At 36.7% G+C, this 15,035-nt stretch overlaps 1 protein-coding gene across 6 annotated transcripts in view; it reads right to left on the bottom strand.

The window, feature by feature from the left end:
* KCNK2 (potassium two pore domain channel subfamily K member 2) overlaps nt 1-15,035 on the bottom strand; it is a 129,424-nt gene that overhangs the window by 56,342 nt on the left and 58,047 nt on the right. For all 6 annotated transcript variants that reach the window (XM_075042644.1, XM_075042645.1, XM_075042650.1 and 3 more), the window contains one exon: nt 11,168-11,285. In XM_075042644.1, coding sequence (XP_074898745.1) covers nt 11,168-11,285 — 118 coding nt within the window. The remainder of the gene's footprint in view (nt 1-11,167; nt 11,286-15,035) is intronic.

Here is a 15,035-nt window from a genome sequence, read left to right on the forward strand (position 1 = left end):
CTGTTTTGTGCCACACTACCCAAAGAATGCAGGTAAACTGAGCAAGTCATTACTAATAAATGATCCAATTATATAATTTCAGAATGAAAGTCTGCAAAAATTAGAGGTGAACAAATAATTCTTGCTATGGCTAATCCTGGGGGTTAAAGAGGAAAAAAGACAACTAAAACATTCTGCATTTGGACAGGAAGAAACAGCATCCATAGAAAAGAAGAAGGACTTTCCTTCCTATGCAGTAGCTTCAGATGGTGAAAGTTTTCACAGGTTAGCAAAATGCTAACATGTAATAAAAGAGATCTGATTCTTCAAGTATTTATCTTTACCAGAAAGAAAACTTTCTTGAACTACAATTAGTTGTACAACTAACCCCAGTGACATAAAAGAGTTTATTTGTTATCCCCACAAGTGCCAAGCATCATCAATCCATTCTTGAGAAGTTTTTAATTCAGATTATATGCCTGGAGAAAACAAGTGAGTTGAAAAATCTATACAGCAAAAGGTGATGACAGCAAGGAAGCAATTATTCAGAAGTTACAGCTGGAGCCTTGCTATCCAAAACAAGAGAGGACCCAAGAGTGATGTCCCCGATACTTCCATTTGATTAGAATTTCAGGCATCCTCATGACAGTCTGGCATGTAAGAAACACCATCAGCATTTTCAAATAAAGTCACCCTTAACCATATATAGTCTTAACACTGGATACCAGAACTTAAACATATGTTTTATAGAAAAGAATAACAAGTTCTGTGGAATGAAAAAAAAAAAATGTAGTTACATTCAAAGCCTTAAAAAAACTATCTTTGCCTTGATGGATTTTGTAAAGCATTTGAATTCTGAAGATTGGATTTCTTTTTCCTACTCAGACTGCTTGAGACTTTCCAACTATTCATCTGATTATTAAATTAATACTTCCACACCCACAGTATCTGAGCATACTGAATTAATGATTTCAGACGGACAAATAGTTGAGTAAGTATCCCTGCAGGTAAGGGAGACTAACTGGGACCATGATTACTATCAAATTCCTGTCCAACAAGCGAGACTTTAATTTACATAGTTTGTATCATTGTTATGAAAAATCCACAGTAAAGATGTCCAAATGAAGTAATGTCTTTTCTTTAATTATACTTGTCTTTCTCTAGGCTTTGGTTACTGGTTCAGCAAAACACACCAAAATCCCACACAAGTGCAGAAAATGGAGAAAAGCACATCTCTAGTAAAGCCACAACAGTAAAACTATCTCCAGATTTGTCCCCACAGAACCAAAAAGCCAAAAACTTAGATGCTAATCTCTTATTAACATCAAAGAGTATTTCTAACAGCTTCTCTTAAAAAAAAAAACTACAACAACAGAAAAAAAAAAATCAATCTGAGACTGCCTTGGCTAGAATAGGATGAGTTTCAGAAAGTAAATTATCTACAAGGATAAAGGTGTTATTCTTCCTGATCCTACTTCGCAAGTCCAGAATAAAATTTTAACCATTAGTACGCAATATAAAAACATCTTGAGAAAGAGAGCAACTCATCATATGTTTTACAGGCTAATAGCTGTACTAACACACATATTTATTTGCTTTTTGCTAGTATGTAGCAGACAATTGTCCTTCCTTTTGCTTACATCCCATTTTTTTCACACCTGGAAAAGCATCTAACTATTCGTTGGTGAAACCCAGCATGACCAGAAAAGGGTAGATAATGCATATATAGGGCTTTTCTGCACTGTCACCTAAAATTTGCATCCCATAATTCCTTTTGACCACCTATCTTGCTAGTAACTTGCAAGTAACAGGTGTCTTCTCTAAATGTCTGCTCCTCCCAAATGAAAAACTGAAGACATTAGAACATAGCTTTTGTAGTTAATGATTACACTCGCATTAGCAGTTCAAATCAGTTTTTATCCTCTTTGTCTTAAGCACTGCACACACAGATTATCTGCCTGTTACTGTAGAAATAAACATGTGCTCCTGAAAAATATGGATTTCTAACCCACACTGAGATGTGAGCTAGAACTTTGCTTGCAGTCATACCAACTGATGCAGATCTTGCAAAAAAAGGATGACACCAGAGGGTGAGATTTTCCAAAGCACCAAAGGATTCAATACAGCAAAAGACTCGCGGAAAAAAGTTAATGGATTTTGTTAATTTCCCTTTCGCCTGCATTTCTACCCAGATTCCCTTTTGGTTTTTCAGGTTTTTTTAATAGCACCAAGCTGCTGGCAATAATGAGAAAACTATAAAATATAGAGAGCTCTCAGTGTATAAAAAAACCCAACACTTTTATAAAATGCTAATGGATATTCTGATGTGCTGTAGTGATACTTTAATGCTATTTTACTCCATACTGCTGTATTGCACAATGCACCAGATTTTATACTACTAGCACTTCACCTTTTCAAGAAATCTTTAAGCCCTTATAGGCTATAAGCATAACTACCTTTTCATATTCTTTGAAAAAAAAAAAAATAAAGTAGTCCACTTTCAAATATCATTGAACTAGAATCCATCAGTTTTTCAATTTCAGCTGTCAGGGATGGTACATCCCAGTTTATACAAACATTTGAGTGAATAGAGAGCTAAGAGGCTATCCTGGCCAAGTGAGCCCTTTCTTCAGCAGATCCTAGATCTCCCATTCAGTACACCACCGGAATATCCAGGCCCAGCTATTCCCTGTGAGCACTATCCCCTCCCCTTCTCCAACCAGTCAGAGTGCCAAGGGGCATTCCTGGGACTTGTGAGCAGACATACAGTTGATGTGTATTTTGAGCAAAACCTCAGTACAACACAAGCAATCTTCTTCAGATCTTAGCTTCCAGGAAGAAAAACCACCTCATCCTACATTCAGGTCAATGTGGTAGGCAAACAGAGTGGGACTTGTATTAGGCAGGTTCTCACCTGGTATAAAGCCATATGCTATTTGGCCAGATTTGTCAAACTGCTCAGCAAGAGATCTTCAAGTCTTCAGAATCCAGATCTTCTAATAAAGGCACCTAAAAATTGCCTTACTTTCTAAAGTGATTAGTAGGCAGACATTCCAGCTGAGATAGTCAGCTTCATTTTCAAAGGAGGTTACAACCCAACATACCACACTTACATTGTTAGTCTTTTTTGAGGAAGAAAAAAAAACACAACTCTAGCATTGATTATGGCTACCATTCCCTTTTTAAAAGCTGGTCCTGTTTAGCAGCTGAACTAAACAGTAAGTGCAAACAGCTGTGAACAAAGCAGCACATAATGGTAAACAGCTTAACATGGTCAAAGCGGAACTTACCAACAGATTATCCTGATGAGATACACTACATACAGGTGCTTTTATTTTGACCTTTAAACCTTACACACTCAATGAGTCCAATTTTGTTACTCTTTGTTTAGTAGAAACAGAGCATAAAACATTCACTTTTTTCTGTATTTTCCAAAATCCTGGGCCTTTGTTTGCTTATAGGATTTGAAGTTCTCATGGTTGGTTGCACCGCTCCTGATGCAATTACAAAAATAAACAGAAGGGGAAGCAGGAAATAATTTAATTCATCCTAGCATTCTGCAAACAGTGTAACCATATTCAGCAATTCTTCCTAGCAGCCCTTCCTTTATTGATAGCAACAAGCTTTCGTAACTTGAAAATTAAAGTGGACATGATCGGGAGGCTTGGAAGCCCTATACTGATCAGCTGGTGGTGAGAAATCTGAATAAAGAAAAGAAAATCCAGCTCCATTAGCACACCAGCATTAGCAGAGTAAGCTGTGAAAATTTCAGTGCTCATTTGTAGTGTAAATTGGGGACTGTGTCACAACTGACGAATTGACATTTTCACTCCACAGCAAGACCTCAGCAGAACTGCATGAATCATAGTCTGTTGTTTAGGAAATTACAGAAGGTACAAAACAGTGGTGGAAAGCTGCATACCTGGCAATTTGTTTTAACATAACTTTTTGATGGTTTTGAGGAAAAGGAAGATTAAAAGGTCAGAATGTATGAGCACATCAAACTGCAAAAATGGTATGTATTCCTCCTTGCTTTGCAAGATCCAACAATAAACAGACACCACACCAAAATAAAACCATCAGTGCTGCCTAACAGGAAGTTTATCAATGAAATGAAAAAGGTTTTTTTGACAAAACTGATTGTCAATGAAATCACATCAATGCTGAAAAACATTCCAGGTGGTCAGAAAAAATATTCCAGAATATAAATATAGTTGGAAACTCGGTGTTACAAGAAAATAAGTAGTTGTCAGTGCTCTGAATCAGGATTAAAAGACCAAAAATGTGTAAAAAAAGATCAGTGCAAAAAAGATATGAAAAGTGATATGAAGTGTCACTGATGCTACTACAGCCCCTAAAGAGACAGCATCCCTTTTTACCATCCATTGCCAAGTTTCTTGTCCAGAATTCGGAACTTACCAGGTCAACAAAATCTCCCTTGTACATTCACACTACTAAGAGGCTACATCACCCTAAGCTTTTCTAATACAGCTAATAATTTAAAGTAACAATATGACCAGAAATATCAGATCCTTTCCGTTATTAATATGGCCCACAGAACATGCAAGTGCTGGCAATTTGACATATACCTGCATGTCAGATACCTGTGTATCAGAATGGAGCTGGTAGAAAAAATAGCACTTCTCTGTGTAATTAAAGCCGTGTATCATCCCATAGACTTGCACTTTTTCAATTTCAGAGCCTCCCTTAGCATTGTTGAGTATTCTAGCACGTGCAGGAAAAAAGTGGTTGTCTCCTTCTCCTAGTCTCAGTTGTTTTGGTTAGTGAGGCTCAATTTCTTTTCTCTGATTTGCTCATTCAATTTATTTCAATTTGTTCTGATATACAAGCCCTCAATGTCTCTAACTGAGCTCTTCATCTAATATTTCCTTTCAGCTCTTCACCATGGTCCTTCCTCCACCACTGTTCCAGGTTCCCTAGTTCCCAGCAGTCTTATCCTAATTATTACTTCTGAACCTTGTATGGTCCAAGTGTTATTTCCTCAGCATTCGAGTCAGATAAGCCCTCTTTCTCGCTGCCTGAACAAATGCAGGAGAAAATTGAGGGCATAGTGGTAATACACTCTCTACTCACTGTCCTTGGGAGAAATAATTACGGGGGAAATCTTGTTTAGTCGCTACTGTGCTGGGAGAGAGTATGCTCAGTTCAGATGAAGTATTTGGAGAGTTTCGTTGCCAAATCCTAACAGGTCTCTCCAGAGCACGAGCAAACTACTGTTTGTCAACAGCCAATAACTGGGTCAAATTCAGACACTTTTTCACAGGAGCAACAAAAGAAGCAAAGGAGATATAGATAAATTAGAATGGAAGAAATAGAGACTAAAAAGCTGTTTTTAGCTCTAACATCTTCTATTAAGAACAGCAGCACAGGGATAGGAAGGTAAGCACAACGCTAACCTGGAGGAAAGATTGAATTCTGAAGAGATCTCAGGGGGAGTTTTTTTTAAATAATATAGTTCTTTATGTTGACATTTCATCAGATGAGATATACATATTTAACACACTTTGGGAGTCAACATGAAATCACGGTAAGACAGCAGGAGTTTTCGGTGGAGTCATCTTCAGAGTAAGAGATAGAAGGAGCATTTCCACCTCATTCCCCAGCGACCTCTTTAGCGTGTCTTTCTCTACCACATTTGCACAGGCCATAAATCTTAACCACTCTTTTTCTGCATTGCTCTGCAGCCGGTCTTATCGACTGGTTGTACTCAGCTTTGCCACACACATACTAGCTAGAAGCTATATGAAATCTGGACACATCCATGCAGGCTACTAGTGGAGGATAAGATCCATGACCTTGCCTTAGTGAAACTTTACCTGTTGCTTTGGAAAGGGAAGCAAAGAAGATTATTTCAAGTTGAGGGGCCTTGAAAGAAACAGGTCCTCAGAAGCCATATACTCCAATGTCCACCATTTAGTCAAGTTCATTTAAATCATAGTCCCAAATGCAGATTTGAATATTGATATGATGGAGAAAATTACATATCAGAATATTTTTCAGGCAAATGTATTTTATGGGTTTTTTTACTTTTAGGAGTTTTTCACCAACTCCCTCCTCAATCACCTCAGCATTTGCACTTCACTCTCTTTTGCTTGCTTCTTCTCTCTTCCCTTTCAAATACACAAACAGACATCCCAGCACTTATATTCTGATAAGCAAATTGGAGTAATCTTTTCAAATGAAATTTTTATACTCATCCTTGATAGCTCTGTTTTTGCTTTGGTGGCACAAATGAGAACAAAAAAAAAAAAGCCATTCTGACATAAGTATGTGATGCTTCTTACTTTTCTGAACTAAGGGAAAAAATTTTCCATGTCATCTGCAATTTTTTTATCTTTATTATTATCTGACATAATAGGTAACACATTTGATTATCAACAATATTTGTCTTTTTATAACACCAAACATATTTTGTATATTTTAGTTATCAACACATTATTCTGTTACTTTGTATTTCAAAAATGCAGTGAAATGGTGCCAGAAGGGACAGATTTAGCAGCAGGATTTTATTATTGTTTCAAATCAATAAGCAAAGTAATAAGACTTTTCAAAATACCCTGCCTTCGCAAGAAAAGCTTGTCCAGGCAGTGGGAAAATGGCAGAAAGAAGTACTCCTTACAGGGAAATTGCATTTGAACCTACATAACTAATTGCAACTCTAAAAGTGACAAATCAAGTTCAGATTTCTAGTCAAAAATATGAATCGTTTTTCAGAATCTTAGTTACTTGCTATTCACAACTGTTCCCTGAAACATAAATATTTACAGTCTGTTTATTTTTCTTTTTAAAAAAAAAGATTCACATTCCTTTGCACTCTTTAATAACAGTTGCTAGGCTTCTGGACCCAAAAAACATAACCGTACTAGCATAGCTAGCTGCATGAAGCTAAGTTAAAGACTTTTTTAGTCATGAGTGAACTTCTCGAGAGGCACAGTTTCCAGTGCATATGAGAAGTTTGGGTTCAAAAATCAAGGGCTGATGAAAAAAAAGTGGAAAAGGACAATGGGTTCTTGCTTTTTTGATTTGTAGACACAGTTATTAGCAACTGTTGGATTTAGACATCAATATGGCTGCAAAGTATCCTTGAGTACTAAGGTATTAATGGAGCTCTGTGAGCAAAGCCCCATGCAGACACGGCTCTGTTTGAAAGGATGCGCTCTGGCAAATCACAGCTACCAGTGTGGTTGCTGGCACTCCCGATGTGCTCACAACTGCTATTCAAGATATGCCATCTTCCAGGAGTCTGAATAAGTGCCCTTTCCGCTACATGTCTACTTGCAGTGCTTGAAAAAGTCATTATAGACTGGCTGGAATAACAGCAGAAATAATACAACTATTTTAAATGAAGATCCATAGGAGCCTCATAGAGGTTTCCATGATATGGTTTCTAATATTATGGTTGACACTACATTTTTTATGTGCTGAGACAGCAGTCATTTGGGAAAACAGCTACTAAGCTCAAAGCCTTGGCATGTCTTCTTTGTTTTTTCATTCTTCTAGATACAGGTCTCAAGCTTTCAGTACAAGAGGTCTCCTTTCCTACCCAGCTGCCAATAAAAGACATTATTGGGACCTAAGATATAAGTTGTCTTGGGGGGAAGTGGGGTGTGCACAGGTTGTGTCTGTATGCCCATTTCTGAGTTAAGCTACCTATTGAAGGAAACGATCTAGAGGATAAAAAAACATGCGCAGTGCCAACAATGCACTCTCAGAATAAAAAGAGGTGACATAAAGATTATTTTCCCCTCTTCCTCAGTACTATTTCCAGCTTTATGATTGAGTTACAATTTCTTCTTGCTTTTCTTCCCAACTCTTTTTTTGCTTTTCTTTGGACATGTGGTCTTAGAACAGGACTGATTGGATAATGACATTTTCAGGTAGAAAAACAGAGTGTCTTTTGTGCTTTGCAGTGTGCACAGTATCCCAGGGAACAATGCAACAATATTTTTCATAGACAGTTTTTGCATTCCCATTTCTCCCTGTTACCCTTTTCCCTCCTAAGGACTGTCTGAAACTGCTCTATACGCACAGAGTAATCACATAGTTTCACATTTCTTTGTTGAGATGAGGTGTATTTGTTCTAGAAACATATCCACAAGTGAGAACAACTAACTAAGCAAGCCAAACCTATAACCAGTGAGGTCCCTTCCTGAAACAAGCTCTATGCTGTCACACACTAGTAAATGCAAAGCCAAAACCAACCCACTCAGACATGGAAAAAAAAGCTACAAAGGATCTTTTCTAAATAAAGTCTTGTGAAATTGTTTGATCCTGACCTCTCAACTAAATCCACTTCTTAGGAAAGATCTAGTAGCGGTTTGACAGATTATGTTCTATTAAAACTGAGTTTATTAATTTTATAACATGCACTGTAAAATTTATTGGATAACATGAAGGATTATAAGAGAATAAAAAACCTTGTTAAATAAACATCAAGCCATGCTTTCTCTTTTGTGAGCGGGCTTTGAAGATCTATAGGTTTACATGCCCCCATCACAAAGCCTTTCAGCAGTCTACAGGAGACTAAGAAGAGTAAGAAACTACAGATGGTTCTGGACTGCTGCCAATAGCCACCAAAATACACTGTCAATATTTTTAACTTAAATGTTCATCACTACTCTGATACAATAATAATAGTAACTGTAAAACAATAACTTATTGCTTAGGGAAATGCTAAAGGCTTTATTTATTATCCCCTCTCACCAGGAAAAAAATACTTGTGGGATGGAAGTGCTACTGTCATAAAGAAAGGTTTGGGAAACACTATCCATAAATAAACTCTTGGTTCCATTTGAATTTCTTGGAGTCTGAGATATCACCAGAAGGAGTGTAGGCTAAATGATAAGGTAAAATTATAGTAATAAGAGATTTGGAAAGCTAAAGAATCTGCTGCAACACTGGAAAGCTATCATTTTCTCTAAGTGGTAGTAATTCCTTTTTCTTATATTCCAGTACTTCCTAAGGTATACAGTCTAAAGGACATAGTATTTAAAAATTTTATTCATATTTAGGAAATTGCTTTTACAAATTATTTCTGTAAAGTTGTTTTATGAATTTATAAGGTCCTGTCTTTGTCCACAGAGAAAATCTGTAGTGTTTGGCTGAAACCTATGGCAACTCTTTGGAGATGCTCATAAACGACATTTTTATTCTCTTGAGCAACTAAAATATCAAGTTACATGATAACCATATGCCCCCTAATTGGAAGGAATGCCTTCATTTTCAAAAGGTTACTCAAATATGAAAAGGTACTGCTCTGAAAACAAAATCCCACCCAGCTTTTACACTTGTCACCATTTTCCCAGGAAAGTCACAATTCCAAGGGCTTTTTGTGACGCCTCCACCTGCTGTCACACCGCAATCCCTGTGAACAATCCCAACCACACTACAGCTTTCATGTAAGTAAGTGTGCTGTCCTGAGGGCCTAAGAAACAAAGCTCAAAACTGCAACTGACTGGAAGCTTCCCATCAGAAAGGGTCTCCGAGGAAAAACACAGTTACTCCAAAGCCAAAATATTTTATGGAAGATTTTTCTCCCCCAGAATTCCTCAGCTTTCTATCACAAAACCTGAAATAAATGTTTACAGTTGCGTAGTTTGGCCTGATTCTGACTGCTTGGGTTTGCAGAAATGACCTGAAATATTAATTTTCAAATGTATTTCCTATTGGGTTATCTTGCCTCTTGGGGACAGCAGATCAGAGGCCTGGATGCCTTTGCAGATCCCCTGCTCACCTCTAAGCAAGACTCATGCATGTTTTGGTAAAATCAGGTCAATAAATTAAATCAGGAAACATTTTGATTTAGAAAAGCCTTAGTTTTACTTGGAAATAAAATGGTGAAACAAAATGTTTCACTGCTCTAAAATAATTTTTGAATCATTTAATTCCTTGAACACTTTTCATACATTAACTTTTATCCTTATTGGGAGCTGAAACAAATATTAAGCATTTTCTACAGGACCATGGATACTTATGACATGAAGCTTCATGCTGTCAGAAGAGGATAACATAAGACTGATCCTAAAGCTATCCTTTCAAGGTTCTTGCTCTTTTTTTGGTTATAATTTGTTAAAATTACATTTTTCAATACTTGTTTTTTTATTATCTTGTGGACCTACTACTATAAAATCAGTAAGTCTGTTGCTGTTCTCAATAAGGTAAGAGTTTTACCTTTTGTTTTCACTAAACCTGTGTTTCAGTTACTCTAGATGTGGAAAAATATTACACATGGACACAATACTTATACATATATAGAGAGAGACATGTATATACTCAAACACACAAAAAATATAGTACTTACACACTTCTACATGAAAAAAGAACAAAGGTACATAGACACTTGAAAAGAACATCTTCTGTCTCAATATGCATACAAATATTATGTAGAGGTAATTATTGTAACAATGCTACAATTCCTTACGCATTACTCTCGTAATGTAGGTCTTATATTTTTCTCATTTGATTTCTTCTTCAAATTTCCATCCACCTTTGTGAATGCCCCTTCTGTGATCTGTGAGCTACACTACATCTTTGAACTGTGTACTATGTGCACTATATTGTAGTCAAAGGGAAGAAACTGAAAGATCAAGCGCTGCTCCTATTCACACCTGCTCAGAGGGACAAGTGGCTCTTAAACCCTACAGCTTTGGACTTCTCTGAATGCAACGGAAGCATCAAAGTAAGCCTTTGAATGTAAATCTGTCTGTCAATACAATGCTTATAACTGATTAAATTAAAGCTGAACCGAATCTTTACCATTTTCTCATCTCTTTCGGAATTTAGAGAAAACAGCGATATAGAATGGGATTATAAAGAGTTGAAATTCCATACATCTCAGTCAAGGTTTAATGCACATGTGCTTTAAATCATGCCCTATTTAACACTTGTGATTACACAGTTGACCAAATTCCCCCCAGAAAATGTTTCCACAACCTCTTCTAGTCACCTCACAGAAATACACAGCAACATTTTTCTTCTACAGAAGAATCATTTACTCAGCTAGGGCTCCTTATAGACAGCTATCATTTCTGCCCCCACATCTTAAAAGTAGCTCTCTACTTTAAACCAGAATATTTGGAAGATTTACCATTAACAAACATATGTACACACTGGAAATCAAAAGAGTGTCAGCTCATTTACTATGAAAAGATAATAAGCTGTGTCCTACCTATGGTGGTAATAACAGTGCCAGCAAAGAAGAAGGAACTTCCCAAGTCCCAGTGACTGATCTGAGTAGATGTGTTTCCTAAAGGTATGATTCCTGCATTTATTGCTGCCACTACTTGCTGCAAGTTTAAAAAGATTTTTGTCAATATTCATGAAACAATGATATTAATATACATTACACAGTAAATTGATTAAATCACTTATTTAATCCAATCAATAAACCAGAAAAGTATCAGTGTTGCTCTGCTTGAGTTTTATCATTCAGTCAGGCTATAATTTAATCTTTAGCAGTCACCCCAAGCACTTCAGCATGCACCAGGGCTGTAAACTTAAGGAGAAAAATCCACAATATCAGTAACAGCATCACCTTAGCTAGATGGCAAACACAATTATTTTCACTGTTGCAATTATTTGGTGAAGAAAAATATGCATTAGACAGAGATTTACAATGGGAGTTTCCCAAAATATTCCTCAGTTCAGTTAGGCAAGCAAATGTACTTCTTAAAACACAGTCATTTTAAAACTCCAAGAAAAAATGCCCATGCATTGTTTTGGATCAAATGAACTCCAAATAATTAAAACACTTTTGTAGAACAGATAATTCAATAATTAAAGATTAACAATTACACCGATGGTCATATAACTTTCACTATATTAATAAAAAAATCAGAGTAAAATATCAAATGTGTATCTCTAGGTTTATACATCTATATACGGCATAAATGTCGTTCTTCAAAAATTCAGTTCTAGCAGCTAAAATGAACAAGCTTGCCACTAGTGACATTTTCATAGTCTCGAGAAATATGGAACATTTCCTATTTCAGCAGTCACCTACTGTAAATTCTTATCACAAAAAGTATTTCTGTTTAGTTATATCTCTGTTGCAGATATATACCAGTATTTGAGTTAAACAGTACACATCAAGAAAAAGTATTTTTAAACTTGAAATAAATATTTTAAGGAATGTAAGTTATCATTTCATTCTGAAACTTTAAAACGGAAGTTATTTCATAATCATGATCCCTACAATAATAATTGGTGTTTAACAAAAGAACAACAGAGGAAGCAATACTGCAAAGCTAAAATTAACATTTTAACTAACTAACTGTTTCTGCTTGGTGAGTTGTCCAACAAAGATTATGTTCACAAAGATATTCAGCAATAGGGCAGACCAGAATGGTTTTCTGTGTGGGCAGTCTATTGTAGAGGAACAGTGTTGTGCAGCAGCAATGATTTTTCCAATCCCAAAGTACCTTGATAATTTGCAAATGAAAACATTTTTGTTTCTAAACAGTGCCCATGGAAGCCAGTTAGCTGGTCAGAAATGACAAAATACCAACGCTGGATTAACCAAGCTATCAGCTTTTCATGGTGGGATCTCAACTTAAATCCACCATTTCCAGTTTGCCGTTTTCAAAGCTCAGATGCACAAAGTAGCCATTTCAAAGCCCACAGCTGCGTACCCGCAGCCCTGGGGATCTGGCAGCCACACCTAAGCCATTTTCAACGTCCAGGGTTGTCAACAGAAAGGCAGCTGGGGTATCCTTACATAGACTTCACACTGGTTTGTCGTCTATACCTTCAACTCTTTTAACTTTTTAAAAAACACCAGAAAGGCAGACATCAAAGGTGTGAAATTTTCAGTCCTACTGAGGAAGGAGAAGGACGGGGAAAGGGAAGGGGAAGACAGTTTACTTTTCCTTTGCATTGGAATAATAAAGCTTCTTCTACGTTTATACATCCCATATAACTTGGCAACAGCAAATACAGCAGCACTGGTACTGACAAGTGTTTACATTACTGTAGGAAGGGACACATCAGGCTAAGCAACATGTGAAAACCATCCCTTGTACTGACTTTATAATTTACACAATACAGGTATTCCTTTGACATAAACCCCAGTGTGCTGCACTATAAAGCCTACTGAATACATTTTGAGTACTGTTTCATTTCAGTGGACTAAGAACTTTCATCACAAGTCCTTGTACTTGCAAATGGGAACATGCTCTCTAGTGAGGAGATTACATGGTAAAGCACTGGATCAATATAATTTTATGGGACCATTCATGTTTTATTACAATTTATTGTACTGGATGAATGCACCACCCAGAGCAACACACCTGTTCAGGCAGTCTAGCAAGCCCAAGTTCTATACAGATCTAGATGTAAAATGTTTTCAGAGCTTTGTATCGTCACCACACATTTTTGAAGCCATGTCAATGTCTTTTATATGACCTCAATGTCTTTTATATGAAAGGTATGCCAATCTAAAATGCTCAAAGATCCACTACAGCTATGCATTTCCTAACGACAGTATACTGTACCTACAGACTTCCAGGAAAAAAGATGCAACTTAATCCAAAACTATTCTGTTGGGTCAGACCTAACAAAACACAACAGATAGCTACAAAAGACAATTAGCCACTATTATTATGTCTCTGATTTTAACTAACTGCTAATTAGGAAAAGCACCAGGCTAAGTAGGCAAGTGATGCTTTCTCTTCATATATCCTCCTAACTTCTGACTAAGCACAGTTTTAGGGACTTTCTGAGTGGGACACTGCATCTGCATCATGGTGTTCAGATTGGTTTGGGTGGATCATTTTAGCATGAATTTATCTAACAACTTTTGGAGCTCACTTGTATTTTGGCAGCCAAGTCATTCTGTGGCAGCAAGTTCCGCAATTCACTTGTGGATCATTTAAAAAGCATTCCCCTTGTGAGATTTTTATGTGCTTCAAAGTAATTATATTAAAGTTCTTATGTTACGAGAAACACTTGAATAGCAGATTCTTAGTTGTCTCCTTCAAGAAGTTAATGAACATAGGGACCCATCAGCTGCCTTTTTTTTTCCAAATTAAAGACTTTCTTATTAAATAATATATTTACCTATTTAAATAAATCTGTTGAATATTGTATATAACTAACTTTTTATTGCCAGTATTTCTTGCTTTTATTGCCAGACTTTCTTTGTCCCTTTACTGATTTATCTTATCGATTGTTTTAAACATAGTTTTAGTCATAAAGGGCCAGATGATGCTTTCTTCATCACTGGGTTATTGTTCCCAAACACACACTATTATGCTTTCTCCTGCGCTGTTCCCATGTTTGGGAGGAGCTAGCCTTAAATACTAACAAAGCTGTTCCATTACATTCCTTCAGAGTCTTCTGTAAGAGTCTTCCTTACTAACAAGGATGACAGGTAAGGTTGCTGGTTTACTGAGATCAATACTACTATCTCATAAAGTCTCTGCATGTTGCCTGCAGATTTTTCGGGAGGGGTAACTGCATTTTCAGTTCTTTGGATCAGAGGACACCTTTCTTCTTAGTTTGGCCAGTGCCTATGAGCAGATCCTCATCTAAGACTATTCCCAAGCATAATTTTAAAAGAAATTAATATAACTCCTAACATATGTACATTTCAGGGCACTAACTTCAGGGTAGCATCTTCTTCCCGACTACATCCACTGCACAAACTTACCCAGAATACTGGTTATTAACATTTCCTTAGCCCAGAATATAAACCCAGGTTCATGCAGCTGGTTTCCACTAACTTCACTAAGGGCCAGGATCCCACCCTCAGTGTTCAAACAGCATGCTATTCATTGTCAGTCCTGTTAGATTCAATTTGCTCTGCCACTTTATTCTTGGTCTGCAGCCTTTTTTCTTGACTGATGCCTTACTACTAGAGCAAACACGACCACTTCATTTGTCACAAGTTTGGCATGTCATTCTTTCCTTCCTTCATAACATCTTTCTGTCACCTGAGCCCTTCAGCTTATCCTAACTTATACAATAGCAATAGTAACTCTGCATTTTGAATCTCAACACAGTTAGAATCATGAAAACTATATAATCTGTACATTTAT

The sequence above is a fragment of the Buteo buteo genome, chromosome 12 (assembly GCF_964188355.1).
Source record: "Buteo buteo chromosome 12, bButBut1.hap1.1, whole genome shotgun sequence".
Lineage (NCBI taxonomy): Eukaryota > Metazoa > Chordata > Aves > Accipitriformes > Accipitridae > Buteo > Buteo buteo.